The sequence below is a fragment of the Embiotoca jacksoni genome, unplaced genomic scaffold (assembly GCF_022577435.1).
Source record: "Embiotoca jacksoni isolate LCO1_2020_lvr unplaced genomic scaffold, fEmbJac1.0.p SCAF_48, whole genome shotgun sequence".
Classification (NCBI taxonomy): Eukaryota; Metazoa; Chordata; class Actinopteri; family Embiotocidae; genus Embiotoca; species Embiotoca jacksoni.
The window spans coordinates 1,351,162-1,364,211 of NW_027185401.1; the positions used below are offsets into that span (position 1 = coordinate 1,351,162).

The 13,050-nt window shown below is 40.4% G+C and overlaps 1 protein-coding gene across 1 annotated transcript in view; it reads right to left on the reverse strand.

The window, feature by feature from the left end:
* dnaaf11 (dynein axonemal assembly factor 11) overlaps nucleotides 1-13,050 on the reverse strand; it is a 30,290-nt gene that overhangs the window by 993 nt on the left and 16,247 nt on the right. Inside the window, exons 10-12 of the mRNA XM_069170033.1 lie at nucleotides 12,833-12,928; nucleotides 11,006-11,088; nucleotides 1,052-1,269 (exon numbers count right to left, since the gene is read on the reverse strand). Coding sequence (XP_069026134.1) covers nucleotides 1,080-1,269; nucleotides 11,006-11,088; nucleotides 12,833-12,928 — 369 coding nt within the window. The 3' untranslated portion in view covers nucleotides 1,052-1,079. The remainder of the gene's footprint in view (nucleotides 1-1,051; nucleotides 1,270-11,005; nucleotides 11,089-12,832; nucleotides 12,929-13,050) is intronic.

A 13,050-nucleotide genomic window follows, 5' to 3' on the forward strand; every position in this document is an offset into this window, starting at 1 on the left:
TTTTTACACAAGCAAAGAAAGTTAAGGCCCGGCTCATTAAATGCAATGATTCCAGTTTGTTTCTTGGCAGGAAACTATGCAGCACTTGGTCTTGAGTTCTGTTATCTCTCAACTATTGGTTTAAAAAAAAAAAAAAAAAAAAATGCCATTAGGTGCAATACCACTGAAGGCCACTGGGAGTCGGCTCCAAAAAAGGCTCCGGCTCCATAGACTCCCATTTAACTTCTACCATTAAAAACAAAGTCGATATATTTTTTCCACGACCCATTGTGGTGTCATCAACTGAAGTCACTCCTTCTTATTAGTTTTCTGGTGGTGCATCTGGAAATAATGCCATCGTTAGCTAGATATTAGGCCTCAGAAAGTGGTATGTTTGGGCGGGTTGGGGGCGTGTCTGTTTGATTGACAGGACTGTGGTGGAGTCTGGTTTCCGCGACAGTGTCCTCGGGTCCAAATATGGTCACCTCTGGCTCCATAATAGCAAGATGGCGACGGCCCGAAATACTGAACTCAAGGCTTCAGCTTGAGCAATTTTTTTTTAGCACCGACTAAATAATTAGCCAAAACCTGTTCAATAATCTGTCTCGAGTTAACTCAGATCTGTACCCAACTTTTCCATTGACATCGCAATTTTATTCATTACAAAACCTGACTTTGATTTTTAGGATTTAAAGAACTCTGGTTGCTGTTTAAGGTTATTTGCTTTTATTGCGAAAAGATATAAGACCTTACAAAAACACTAAATGAGCGGGAACATATTAGGATTTAACATCGATATCTACTCTGCTTCATTTTGCGTGTAGTTTTCTGTATTTTCAAAAGATAAAAACAAGTAAATGATTTTTCCATCTGAAGGGTGTCATTGTGGAAACTACATGCTAAATTACTTCAGTTAACTGCGACAGGAAATTTGATATTATCTAAAAGCTGAATGCCTTGCGAAACAATAAAAAGATGCTTCTATTATCTCAACCAACTTGCGGTACCGCATTTAGGCACTTTGTTTTGGTCGAGGGTCTGAAAACGGTTTGTTCGATCAGTCGGTCTGCACCTTGTACTTGAACGGCACCTCGGGCGTCTCACATGAGCGGCGGGACGTCGGGGTCGTCCACGAACCCTTCGGAGAATTGAGGCGCGGCAGCGGGCGGAGCCTCCCCGGACGTCTCCGCCGGACTCCGCTCGGTGCCCGGACGCGGCACGATGTTGGCGAGGTCGACGGTCGTGCGCCTGCCGGGGTCGACTTCCAGCCGCTCGGGAACGTTATCCTTCCTGTCGAGGGGGGGAGGGGAAGAAAAATCGTCTTCTTTAACGATGTCAGTAAACGAAAGTATACCCCAGAAGAAGATTACTAATGAATCATCAGCTTAATCCATCGTACGAGTTAACTGGTCAGTGCTCTGATAGTAAACAGATGATGAAGCAGATGAAGCTGAATGCTGTTTAAAACTGTTAATTATAGAAAAATATGACAGGTTTTTTTTTACACAGTTGAAGTGTCAGTGTTTAAGTGAGTTTAAAGTTGTTGTTTTTTTACCATTTTTCCAATATTTTTAGCTTTTTCAGCAAATTTTCCATTACTTTTATCAAACTGAACATATGTATTTTAACAATTTATTCACCAGTTTGATCTTTTTCACCCTTTATCTACTACCTTGCGCAAACATGTTTAACTTTTAAACAGTTTTTTTAACAATTATCAACAACTTGTCCATTACCACCAACCATGTGTTTACTTTTAGCTTTTTTCACCATTACTTTAATATTGATTATATGAGGTGTAATTAAAAACATTTGAACATTTGTGACTTCACCATGGACCTTAAACTTTAGCAAATTTTGCTGTGCAGGTAGCACAAGTTTTTTTATGCTTACACTGCATTTCTGCTGTATTTCTCTGCGCATGATTTAAATGGACACAGTCCTGCCAGCCAATCAGAAAGTTTAAAATTCTCTTGGTTTAAAAATTTAAAAAAAAACTTTGAAGCCACAAATAAATCATTTATGAACGAGTATGTATACCTCGATATTTTCCCACAGGAATCCTCCTCTAGTTACCTTCCATCGAATATATTTTAACACCTTAACCGCTGCGGCGATAGCGGGATGACAACAGAACCCAGATTAGAACCCGGACCGTAAATCTGTTGTCATTTATCTCGGCGCGGAGACGTCCAATTTTCCAGATTTAATACACAAAATCTAATAAACAACCTGGTATAGATGTGATATATGGTAGAAAGGCAAAGCGCAGGCCGTGCAATTCCCCCCGACTATAAATATGACTGTGCATATACGTGTTCCAGTTTAGGTGTAATATTACATAAAGCCTCGTACCTACGTGTACTCTCGCACTGCAGAAATAACAAATTACCACGTGTCATATCGAGTATGTTCAATATCTCGGGAGGACAGACATTTTTATTTCCGGAGGCGTCAGTGAATATCTGATGAAGGCTCGCTGCAAAGAGACGGTGCAAAGTTTTATTGCATATTGAAATTGAGAGTCCCGAAGACTGTCACATAGTTCTTTATTTAAAAGTTGTCTAGTTTTAAACAGGATTTTTCTTTGGTATCTTTCTGCCTGTGTTTCACAGATTTACATTTGACAGATTTGGGTTGAAAGTTTTTGTTTTGTTTAATTTCTCAAAGTAAGGAATACAAAATAAAATAACCCATTATCAGCTCTACTACTACTTGCTTTTTGTTGTTGTTGTTGTTTGGATGAAGTTGAGGAGGGTTTGCGGGGGATTCTTCTCATTTTTCATGTGTTTGTCAGTTCAAACGCTGCTGAGCCTCGTTATGAAACGACTTATGAGCTTCATCTGTCTGCCGTCGTCTACTGCCAAAGAACTACTTCATCAGAAACAATCAATGTGCTTCACTTTACTTTGCCTGTCTTTAAATCGAGACTTGTGAAGATGGCAAAAAGGGGTCTGGAGAGCAGTGGTAAGCAAACAGTGGCCCGTTGACCAAATCTGACCCTTCCGACAAAAACTTTTGTCCCATTTTTTTTTTCAGATTTCATCATTTTCATTTATTTTACTTGGACTTGAGACTGTCTGTGCCCATATTTGTGTTGTTTATTTCCCACTGTTCATTATTGATTTACTGTAATAGGTTGTTTTGTGCCTTTTAAAATTCAGAAAATGTAATAAAAACAGGAAAAATATTGGTTCTCTGATCATTTTCAGCACAATTTCTACAGTACTGGTGTGGATATTAATTCAAATTGAAGTCTCAGTTCAGCACAAATTGTATAGTTTTGTATTTTAGTCACTTGTTGCCATTTATAGTAACAAACGCTGCTTGTTAGCGCTTGATTACAAACAGAAAAATGTCTATCTACTCTGATACAAACCTGTTCTCCTTACAAGAAAAAAAAAAGAAGCTCAAAGACAAACTAACGACCGACACGGCTGCATCTCCACCACGCCTGTAATCGATCTGATGAGACAAATTGATCCCACTTCTTCTGCTGTGAACTCCTCCTCACTTCCATCCCACAAATATGAAGTCATCCCATTTACAAAATAATCAATTTACGACGTTCCAACCAGAAGGCCTCGTCCGCTCGGTCAGACGAGCTGTGATTGGGAAATGATTTCAAAACCATCTCTGGGGGTTTCTTTGATTGCTGAGCGTGCTCATTGAGATAACATCATTTCACCACTTCAGTAACGTGATGATGTGGGACTGAAGGTTTAACATCCTCACCTCGGTTGTACAGAGTTTAGCTCCAAACAGGAAACAGCTGGTTTGCCGTACAACAAAGGGCCCACGGTTGAATCTGGACTGGATCCACTTAAGTTCGATAGCATTCATCTTAACCACACTGAACACGGGATTAACTTCATATAATTTACAATCTTTGTATTACAATGATATAAAGTTCATTTTGTCATTTTATACATATTATATCATTTATACTTGTAAAATTAGAAAAATGCCCAATTAATATTGAATCAGAATTTAAAAAGCACTGTCGGTCATCGGTGATTTGTGTCTGACGTAACTCAGAAGTAAAAGCAAACCATCAGCACATGATTGAACATAAAGATAGATGACATCACACCTTCCAGGAAGTCAAGCTAAAATATCTTGATCCCCGGTGGCTGGTTGCAATATAAGACATAAGCCCCGCCCCCCAGCACGTCAGCTGTCATGAGCTAAACTCAAAGAAATACACCCCGAATAAATGTTTCCTAAATATGGTTATTGTCAGTAGCTTCTGTCTCCAGTTTGTTCAAGTGTTTATATTTTCTAATTTGGTTGTTTTGGATTTCTGATCTTTTTTTTTTTTTTTTTATCAAGTAAATGAGAAGGTTAAAAACGTGGTTCAATCGGTCTAAAGAAACTCGTTCACGTTTCGTCACGTTGTAGTTCCCCCAAAAAATGACGTCCCCCCCGTGGATGACGGCAGCGAACGTGATGCGGCACCAAAGGTCGGTATCCTACCGCGATCCCGGCGCCAACGCTAACATTCTCGTAGAACATTTATCACGTACGTTACCTTCGTTTCGCGTGTTAGCATGCTAACATTTGCACACAAAAAAAAACAACAAAGTCTTGAACAAATCCAAAATGTTCTTAACGTTGCTATAAATGACACAACTGCTCAGATATTTGCTAAGATTTAGGCGCAAGGTGTAGACAGTTGTTGAAATGTGTGTATTTCAATGTGTGTCATTTTAAAACCTAACAATGATATTTCTCAAGTAAAATCCTAATCCGCAAGTAAATTCTACCTATATCGGTGACGAGCATAAAAACTCATTAAAGACACTTATATGGGCTGTAGCGTAATTTATCACTGCAGTACAAGCGTGGTAAAAAGCTGCCCTGCCATTTTACTCCTCCTTTAGTATCTGCTGGACGATATCAGTCTGTAAAGTGGGCACCAAGCGAGAACAAAAATTATCATAATAATTAATGAAATGTGCTGAGTTTCCAGGAATAGCGTTGGCTATTATAATTTCATCTCCTGCGCAGCAGCTGACAATAAACAGCGGGAGGAGGAGCCCTTCATTACTCTGTGCATTCTGCCGCTTGTTTATTGAGAGGGGAATTAAGAGCTGCCAGAGGACATAACGTTGCACGGTGAACGCTGATGCTTTCAGTCCCGTCTTCATTCACTCTTGCAGCATGAAAAATTACCAGTTCAGGCAGCGTGAAAAACGGGAAAGTAATTTTTTTTTATCCTGCTGATAGAGAAGAAAGCGAGCTGTTTAATAAATGTAGTATGGTGCTCAAAATGAGGATTTAAGCGCTGCTGCTGCGGCCTGTGATAAAAAAAAATAAAAATAAAAACAAACAGGTGAAAATTCCTCCTTTAGCGATGTTCTGTGCCGTAGTCAGGATTTTAGAAATACCGAGGTTGCAATTTTACGTCCTCCAAACATCAACCAGACAAGACAGTCGCCAAAAATGTGTCAGGTGTTTCATTATTTATTATACTATTTCTCTGGTATTGTTTTTTTTTTTTAGATGTGTTGCTGACATCAAATTCAAAATGAGCAGATATTTTTCATATAACAAAATTTCTTAGTTTCAACATTTGATATGTTGTCATTTTGTTTAAATATGGGTTTTCTGTGCTTTACAAATCATTGCATTCTGTTTTTTTAATTTACATTTTACACAACGTCCAAACTTTTTTTTGGAAACATGTTTAGATTTTCTGCAGCGTTTATTCAAATGAAACTGAATTTGTTTAAGGAACTTCCTTTAAAGGTTAGAGGTTCAGCAGACTGGCAGATTAATGTCAATTAAAAATGAATCATAATAGTCAAAAAGTCAAAAATCCAAAGATATTCAGTTTGCAACGAACTACAGAGCAAAGCATCAAATCCTCACGTTGGACAATTGAGACATAAAATACATTTTCTGTCGAGAGCAAATAAATTCTGTTAAACTCAAACTAACATAATTGTATCGCCGTGTTCCCTTCAATAGTAAATTGTTAAAAAAAAATTCTCAGGTAACGACAGACACAATAAATTAAAGAATAACCATTTTGTTTCTTAGCATGCAAGTCTTAATAGCTCATTTTTTACCTTGTTGCCAGAAATGACATCTTGGAGGTCAAACACTGAGTAACTTATTCATTTATTTAGTTGACATAAAGCTCCTAAAATAGTAAAAGTAACCTAAAAAAAAAAAAATTGGAAAACTGGGCTAGCTTTTTAACCTTTGGGTTTATGGCCACCTGTTTTGATTATTCCATCTTCATTTATTCCAGAAATCATGTTTTTTTTTTCCCATCAGTTTGGTGGGTTAAAAGCTTCAAATTCTACAATACCCATGAGCCCCTATCGCTGTTGGTATGGAGACGTCAGCTGTTCCATTTCAAATGCTTCAGTGAGGAAAACGCCAAAGCGCCATAAGCGGGCCTCTAAAACTGAAGCCCATACAAACATGAGTGCTCCAACTGCGAGTCACCAACCATCCAGAAAGTTGCTCAGACTTTTACTTCCAGAACCAGGATTTTCTAAACCAGAACAGCCTGAGGAATGTAAACAAGCAGCAGGATGATAACCCCCTCCCCCCACCCCCCACCCCCCGCACTCCCCTCAAATCCCAGCAGAGTACCGTAACCATGGAAATGACTCCGCAAGCTGTAAACTGAATGAATGTTTGCAGATATATACACTGTAACTATGACGGCACTCGTGTCGGAGGCGAGTTCCTGCAGGGTTCTCCCTCTCAGTTCGGTAATGGGGACGTAATCGAGTTGCAACCGGCCGCCGTAATAACATCAGCAGGTTCTGTTTAGTGTCTGCAGCCACCGATCGGCGCAGATCAGGCTTCTTTTTTTGTTGTTGGAGTGGATGAGAGGTGATGTCACAGGTCTGATCTTAATCCCGTCGGCTCACGTTACAATGAGAACCAGACAAAACAAGTCGCGTCCGGCACGTCTGGATGGAGAGGAGAGTCCGACGCAAAGATACGAGAGCTCCTTCCTGACCGGGAGTTTTGCTTTTTTTTTGTCTGAGAGTCAGAAGCAAAGATAAAAATTCGATTTGATGGGCGGCTAACACTGGCAGCAAATGCTATATTTTGATGGTGAAAGTACACAAATTGCTCAACTATTTAGAAAAGTTACATTATTCTTACACAAGGGGGCAGCGTAGTCACTGTTTGTTGCCAGTTTTGGCACCTTTTGGTGAACCACAAGAGTAAAATTACTGTTGGATGGGAAATTGTGGGCTAATGTACAATCATTTGGGAGGATTAAAAGTATTACATGTATCGACTGCACAATATGCAACTGTTTTCACGCATATTTGAGCTTTTACTATATTCATAAAATAACCATTACTCAATCAAGGGGAAGAAAAATGTCACCAATCTGACAATAAAAAATGTTTATGGTACCTCCTTAAAAAATTAAAGGTGCGGCAGATGGATTAATGTCAATTAATTGATTAGTGTTTGGGCTATAAAAGTAAACGGTCAACTCAGTCAAAAACCCAGAAATTGAAGAAAAGTAAACAGATTTTCTTATCGAGTCCAACAAATAGTTCAAAACTCAAAGATATTCAAGTTTCAACCAAACGTCATTTACCGACGACGGATCTAATGGCAGATCAAAGTCTTTACTTCTGACCGCACTGTGAAGGCGCTCAATGAATCTACAGTACATTAATGATAAAGAGGCGGAGGGTGATTTGAACAAGGCCGTTAAAAGATTTACGACGTCTCGGAGGTCGGTCTAAGTTTAGCGCTGACGCTGGTGTCGGTAAAAGGTAAACTGAAACGTCAGCACCTCCCCTTTTTTTTTTTGACGAGACGGATGGAGCCTTTAGTGAGCAGCTCTGCCACTAATGCCCTTCCCTGCTTAGGAAGTCCGCAACGGCTCGCTGTAGCGGGTCACCCGAGGCGCAGGACCCGTCGGCCACCGTACCTCACAGGTCACGAGGCCCGCGGACCGTCAACAGAGGAGCGTTCACACGTTATCATCAGCCCTACCGCACGCCATAATGATTACGGCGCAATATTGATGAAGTCGTTTGTTTTAAAGGTTTGCGGCCCGGCTGATGCAGAGGTCGGAGGACGGACATGGCATTATTTGGTAAACGTAGATAATCAAATCATTTCATCGTTTATTATGAGGAGGGTCGAGCATTACTATGACTGAACTGCAGAGGTTGAAGGGCCGCTCCAAGGTTTCTGTAGCTCTACCATGGCTTTAATATACTTCCAACTAAAGGAGCAATTTATTTATTTAAATCACCCAAAAAAAAAAGAAAAAAAAACAGTAAAATTTTGAGGTTCTTACACATGACATTTTTGGTCGCCTCTTCGTTAAACCTTTGTTTACCTCGTGTACTTTAAACCTGGATACATGGCAATTTTTTATAATTGATTAATTGTTTCAGTGGTAGATTATAAAAAATGGTTCTAATGTCTCAAATGTGAGAATTTGTAGCTTTTCTTAGTTTTTTTGTGACTGTTAATTGAAACTTCTTTTGGGAGGGTAGGGGGGGGGTTTAACTGGAATAATTCCCTTTTGACTTTTTTGAGAAACAGTTATTGCTTTTTGTCTGACTTTTAATTGATTGTTGCTGCAGCTGTACCTGATGTTTACTGGCAGGATCTCAAATATCAGGAATTTCTGCTTTTTCTGTTTTATGTAATTGCAAATCAGGTCTTTGTTTGTTTTTGGACAAAACAACTAGTTCAGCACTGTGAACTTGTTTTAACTAAACATTTCAAAAGCAGCTGGTGGCCTTCGGATCCATTTTCCACCGGCGCCGGCGGCAGAACGTAGAGTCCGCGGGTGAGCCTGGGGTCAAAGGTCGCCCCTAATCGCGTCCAGATGATGCAATAAGTCAGCGGTCCGGCAGCGCTTGTTCACCTGTCACCTTGCCGTGGCGTGGGACCAGCTTAGCATTTTTATCGAATGTTTAATTTCGAGGGTACAGGATTGCACCGGGGCTCTTTACTGTGTTTGATGGGGCATAAAATGGTAATGATGATGGCGTCCTCTGGGCCAGGAGAGAGAAAAAAAAAAAAGAAAAAAAAAGAAGTTTGCCGAAACGGCACTGCAGGGTCGTGCGGTCACAAGAGCCGAATGAAACTGAACTTCAGCGAAGACGTCGTTGCGGTTCTCCGTGATGCTCTAACACAGGAAGAGGAGCTTTCAGTGGCTTAAAGTTGGAAAATACAGTAAGACATATATATATATATTTATATATGTTCATTTGGATGATTCCACGTTTACAAAGCGTGCTCGGAAGTATATGTTTTTAGATATTTTTCCATCATTTTATCCCATTTATTAAGAATATATTATACTGTCAAATTTCAAATTGTGGCCAGGGTCGTGTGAAGTTACTTGATAAATAAAAACTATTCGTGGCATTATTTTCTCTTAAAGCAGCTTCACTGTCTAGCTGAAGCCAGCCTCCCCTGAAAGTCCAGAAGATGAAAAAAAGATGTTACAGTTGTTCGATAAGATACGGGTCACATTCGAGAATAGATACGGGGAGTCGTCCAAAAAAAATATCAGCAGCAGCTGTTCGGTGGTTTGAGCCCGACTGCCTGAAGCTAAATATGAACAGCACAGTAAAAGAAGCTGAGTGGTTTCACAGGAGCGAGTGCTCTTCCCTGTCTTCCCTCTCTTCCCTCTCTCCTCCCAGTGCGAGGCTGCCGCTCTGGTCAAGGTTATCTGTGTCCAGCACACGGTCATTAGCCGGGAGAGCGCTACCATCAACCGAGGCTGTTAAAAATGAATCATGCGGAGCGTTTAATATACAACAGGAATCTGTAATTAGGACAACAGGGACCCAATAAGCCCGGTGGCAGTTAAATATGTGCGTTATTCAACTCAGGGCCAAACAAAGACCGGTACGGCGGCCAACCGAGACCAACGCTTGACTCGGGTAAATTCGCAGACCGTCCAACTGCCTGCAGGCTACGGCTCCGCTGCTAGCTGCTCTTTACGCCTTATTTATATTTCAAAATGATTATTTGTCAGTATTTCATCATCTGTTGACACCACAAAACAGAATAGCATTTGTATGACTTGGCAAAATACCAACAGTTTCAGAATCCCGACGGTGTTTCACAGCATTTACGAGGAGAAACGATCCGCTGATGCCTTTTAGTTCTAGTGAGACTCATGTTTACATCATATACTGTTTATGAGAAGGGACACAGTCTCCGGGTCTCAAAAGAGAAACTAATGTCGAAGTGTCTTCAAGTGTAGTACCAATCAGGGCCAATAGGGGCTGGCTCCAAGAAACCTCTGGCTCCATTTGACTCCCTTTAAAGAAAAAGCGTGAACTTCTCTTATTAAAAACAAATTCAATAAATGTTTTCCACGAGTCATTGCGGTGTCATTAGCTGTATTCCCTCCTTCTGATCGGCGTTACGGTGGTCCTTGTGAAAATACATCCATCATTAATTCGATATTGGCACGTCCCCAAAAAGACGGCTTTTCGAGACCTATTCTTTAATTAATAACGAGATTATTTTCAGATGGACCGCCAGAAAACTAATAAGAAGGAGCGACTTTATCTCGCGAAGCCTAAATAACTTGTAGAAAAATGTATTGACTTCAAATTTCATAAGAAGTAGAATGGGAGTCTATGGAGGCTTTTTGGAGCCAACCTCTAGTGGCACTCGGTGGCATTACATCTTAAGGCACATCCGCATCGGCCTCATTTTTCAGACCAATAAACAGTCTATGTTTAGTACATGCTTTGCATCTTCAGGCTGTATTTTGGTTTTTACCTCCTGCAGTATTTGAGTCTTGACAATTTTCGGCAATGTCTTATTGTAGCTTTGATCCCACTTTCTTACATTGTTCTAAATATGATTTCACGGCAATAAAAGCAGCAGAAATGACTATCTGAAGACAGAATATAAAAGTAGCTGTTTGGGTGTTTTTGGAAGGAGCTTCAGAAGCTGTGGGTTAGTTGTTTCCTGGTATAATGTTAATTTTCCTTCCTGTCTGTATCATCAGCTGTGCAGCTGCGGTGGGTGTAAAGAACATCGCTACCTTTCATTGTCCCGCGGCGAGCTGCTTCGACACGCTCTGGGTGGACGTGGGACGGTCTTTGTCACTTTGATTTCACCTTCAGCCTTAAAAAAGAAAAAAAAAAGGAAAAAAAAGGACAAGGTCAGACAGGGGGGGGGGGGGCATGTTCACTGGTGTTTCCCTGCAAACAGCCTCCACCTTTTGATTTCTGAACTGTTTACTGCCGCTCTGGTGCGGCACGTATCCATGTGGAAGATTAATTGGAGCAGCTCTGACTCTGCAGTATCAGCAGCTGTCCCTCTTTATAGACACTATAAAAAGTTCCTTCATGAAACCTCAGAACGCAACATCTTCGCTGGCGGGAGCGCAACAAATCACAAGAAACGGCAAAAAACACCGTGTAGTCGTAATTTCAACAGCGTTCGTTTCAACTTTTCCGACAAAAAACTTTGACACCAGAACCTCCAGATTATAATTCATCATGCGTTTTATTTCTTCTCTCATGTCCCCGCCGACAACATACAAAACAGACGAAACACTAATCCTCGGAAAAAAAAAATCTATAATGTTAAGGAACAACAACATTTTCGGGGATAAATATAGTACCTGTTGGCATATAATAAGGCGAGCCGAGACATGTTAACAAGGTTAAATCTTGATTTTCTTTGGATGGGGTCTGTTTTCAGTGTGTGGTACTCATCACGATGAGTAAAGTTGACTTTGAAATCGCTCACCCCATTTATTTTTCGACAACATTACAGGGAAGAGAAGGGGGATAAAATAATGTAATCATTCCTGACAGGATTTCAAAGTCGGTAACATTACCGGGTCAATTATAGGTGTGGACATTCAGCAGGACAAACCAAGGTAGGAAGCAAAATAAACATCCATAAAACTGTTTGGAAATCATGAGACGCTGCAGAAAGCATATGGTTAAGAGTTCATGAGGTGTAACTCAGCTGACCCGCTTTGATTTATCTCTGTTATACTGGTTTCCAATAAAGGCCAACATGTTTGGTTTTAACACGCTTCCATCAGACTGGCAGGAACATTTTCATGATATCATAGCACAGATGAAAGTTAACAAACAGTTTTCAAAAAAAACCTCAAACGACGGACTCATCTCAATATTTGTCCCGCTAAACTTCGGCGCTGAATTTGGTACGACTGAATCACACGATTTTATTCAAAGATTGGAATGTGTTATTAGGATTCAAAGGAGCTGCACCAGGTCGGTTCGAATTGTAGCTCTCAGATCGATTTCAGTTTGTTCGCGTCACTAAAAGACTCTTCCGGGGGGAACAAAAGTTAGCTACGGAGTGCCACAAGGTTCCGTGCTGGGCCCAAATACTTTTCACTGTATAAATGTATAACCCACTTAGCTGATAAAATGCAGGACAAGTAAAGATCTTCAAACGGGGAAAAAGTAAATTTTCCCATGTTATATTTTGTTTATTTAGTTGGGGTTTTTTTTTGCCATTTTGAGACCTTTATTACAGATATGGGAGCAATGAGGAAGCCAAGTAGTCCTCAAGTGAAGGATCATAGTGTTTTCATAGTCAGCTGAAATTTTGACTCCAAGAAGGGTGTTAGAAGACAGATCTACCAAAAGTGATTAAAGTAGAACACGAACATCTGTAATAGAACTAATAATTGTTAAGATATTTAACATCAATTAACCTTGGCTGCAGAAAGTTTGACTCGCTTTAGTGTCATGTACCGGCCTTTGAAAAGTTCTCCTGCCTCAATGTTCCTGCATCAGGCTCAGGGTGTATATATATATATATATATAAATATATATATATATTTATATATATACGCGTCAGCCTGATGTGTAACTGTACGTACCCAGGGCATCGTCAGGACCAGGTGTCCGGTGGTTTGGGACCTCTGAGCCGTCGCGCTGTCGGGCTTCACTTCGGCAGGCAGAGCCATCTGAAATATCTGCACGAGTAAATTATTCAAAAGTTTAATTAGCGAGATTAATGCGCTGATCTGGCACCAAAGCCGTCCCGGTGTGTCAAATGACTTTAATCATTAGCGGGAGCTTTTTATAGGTACGCTGT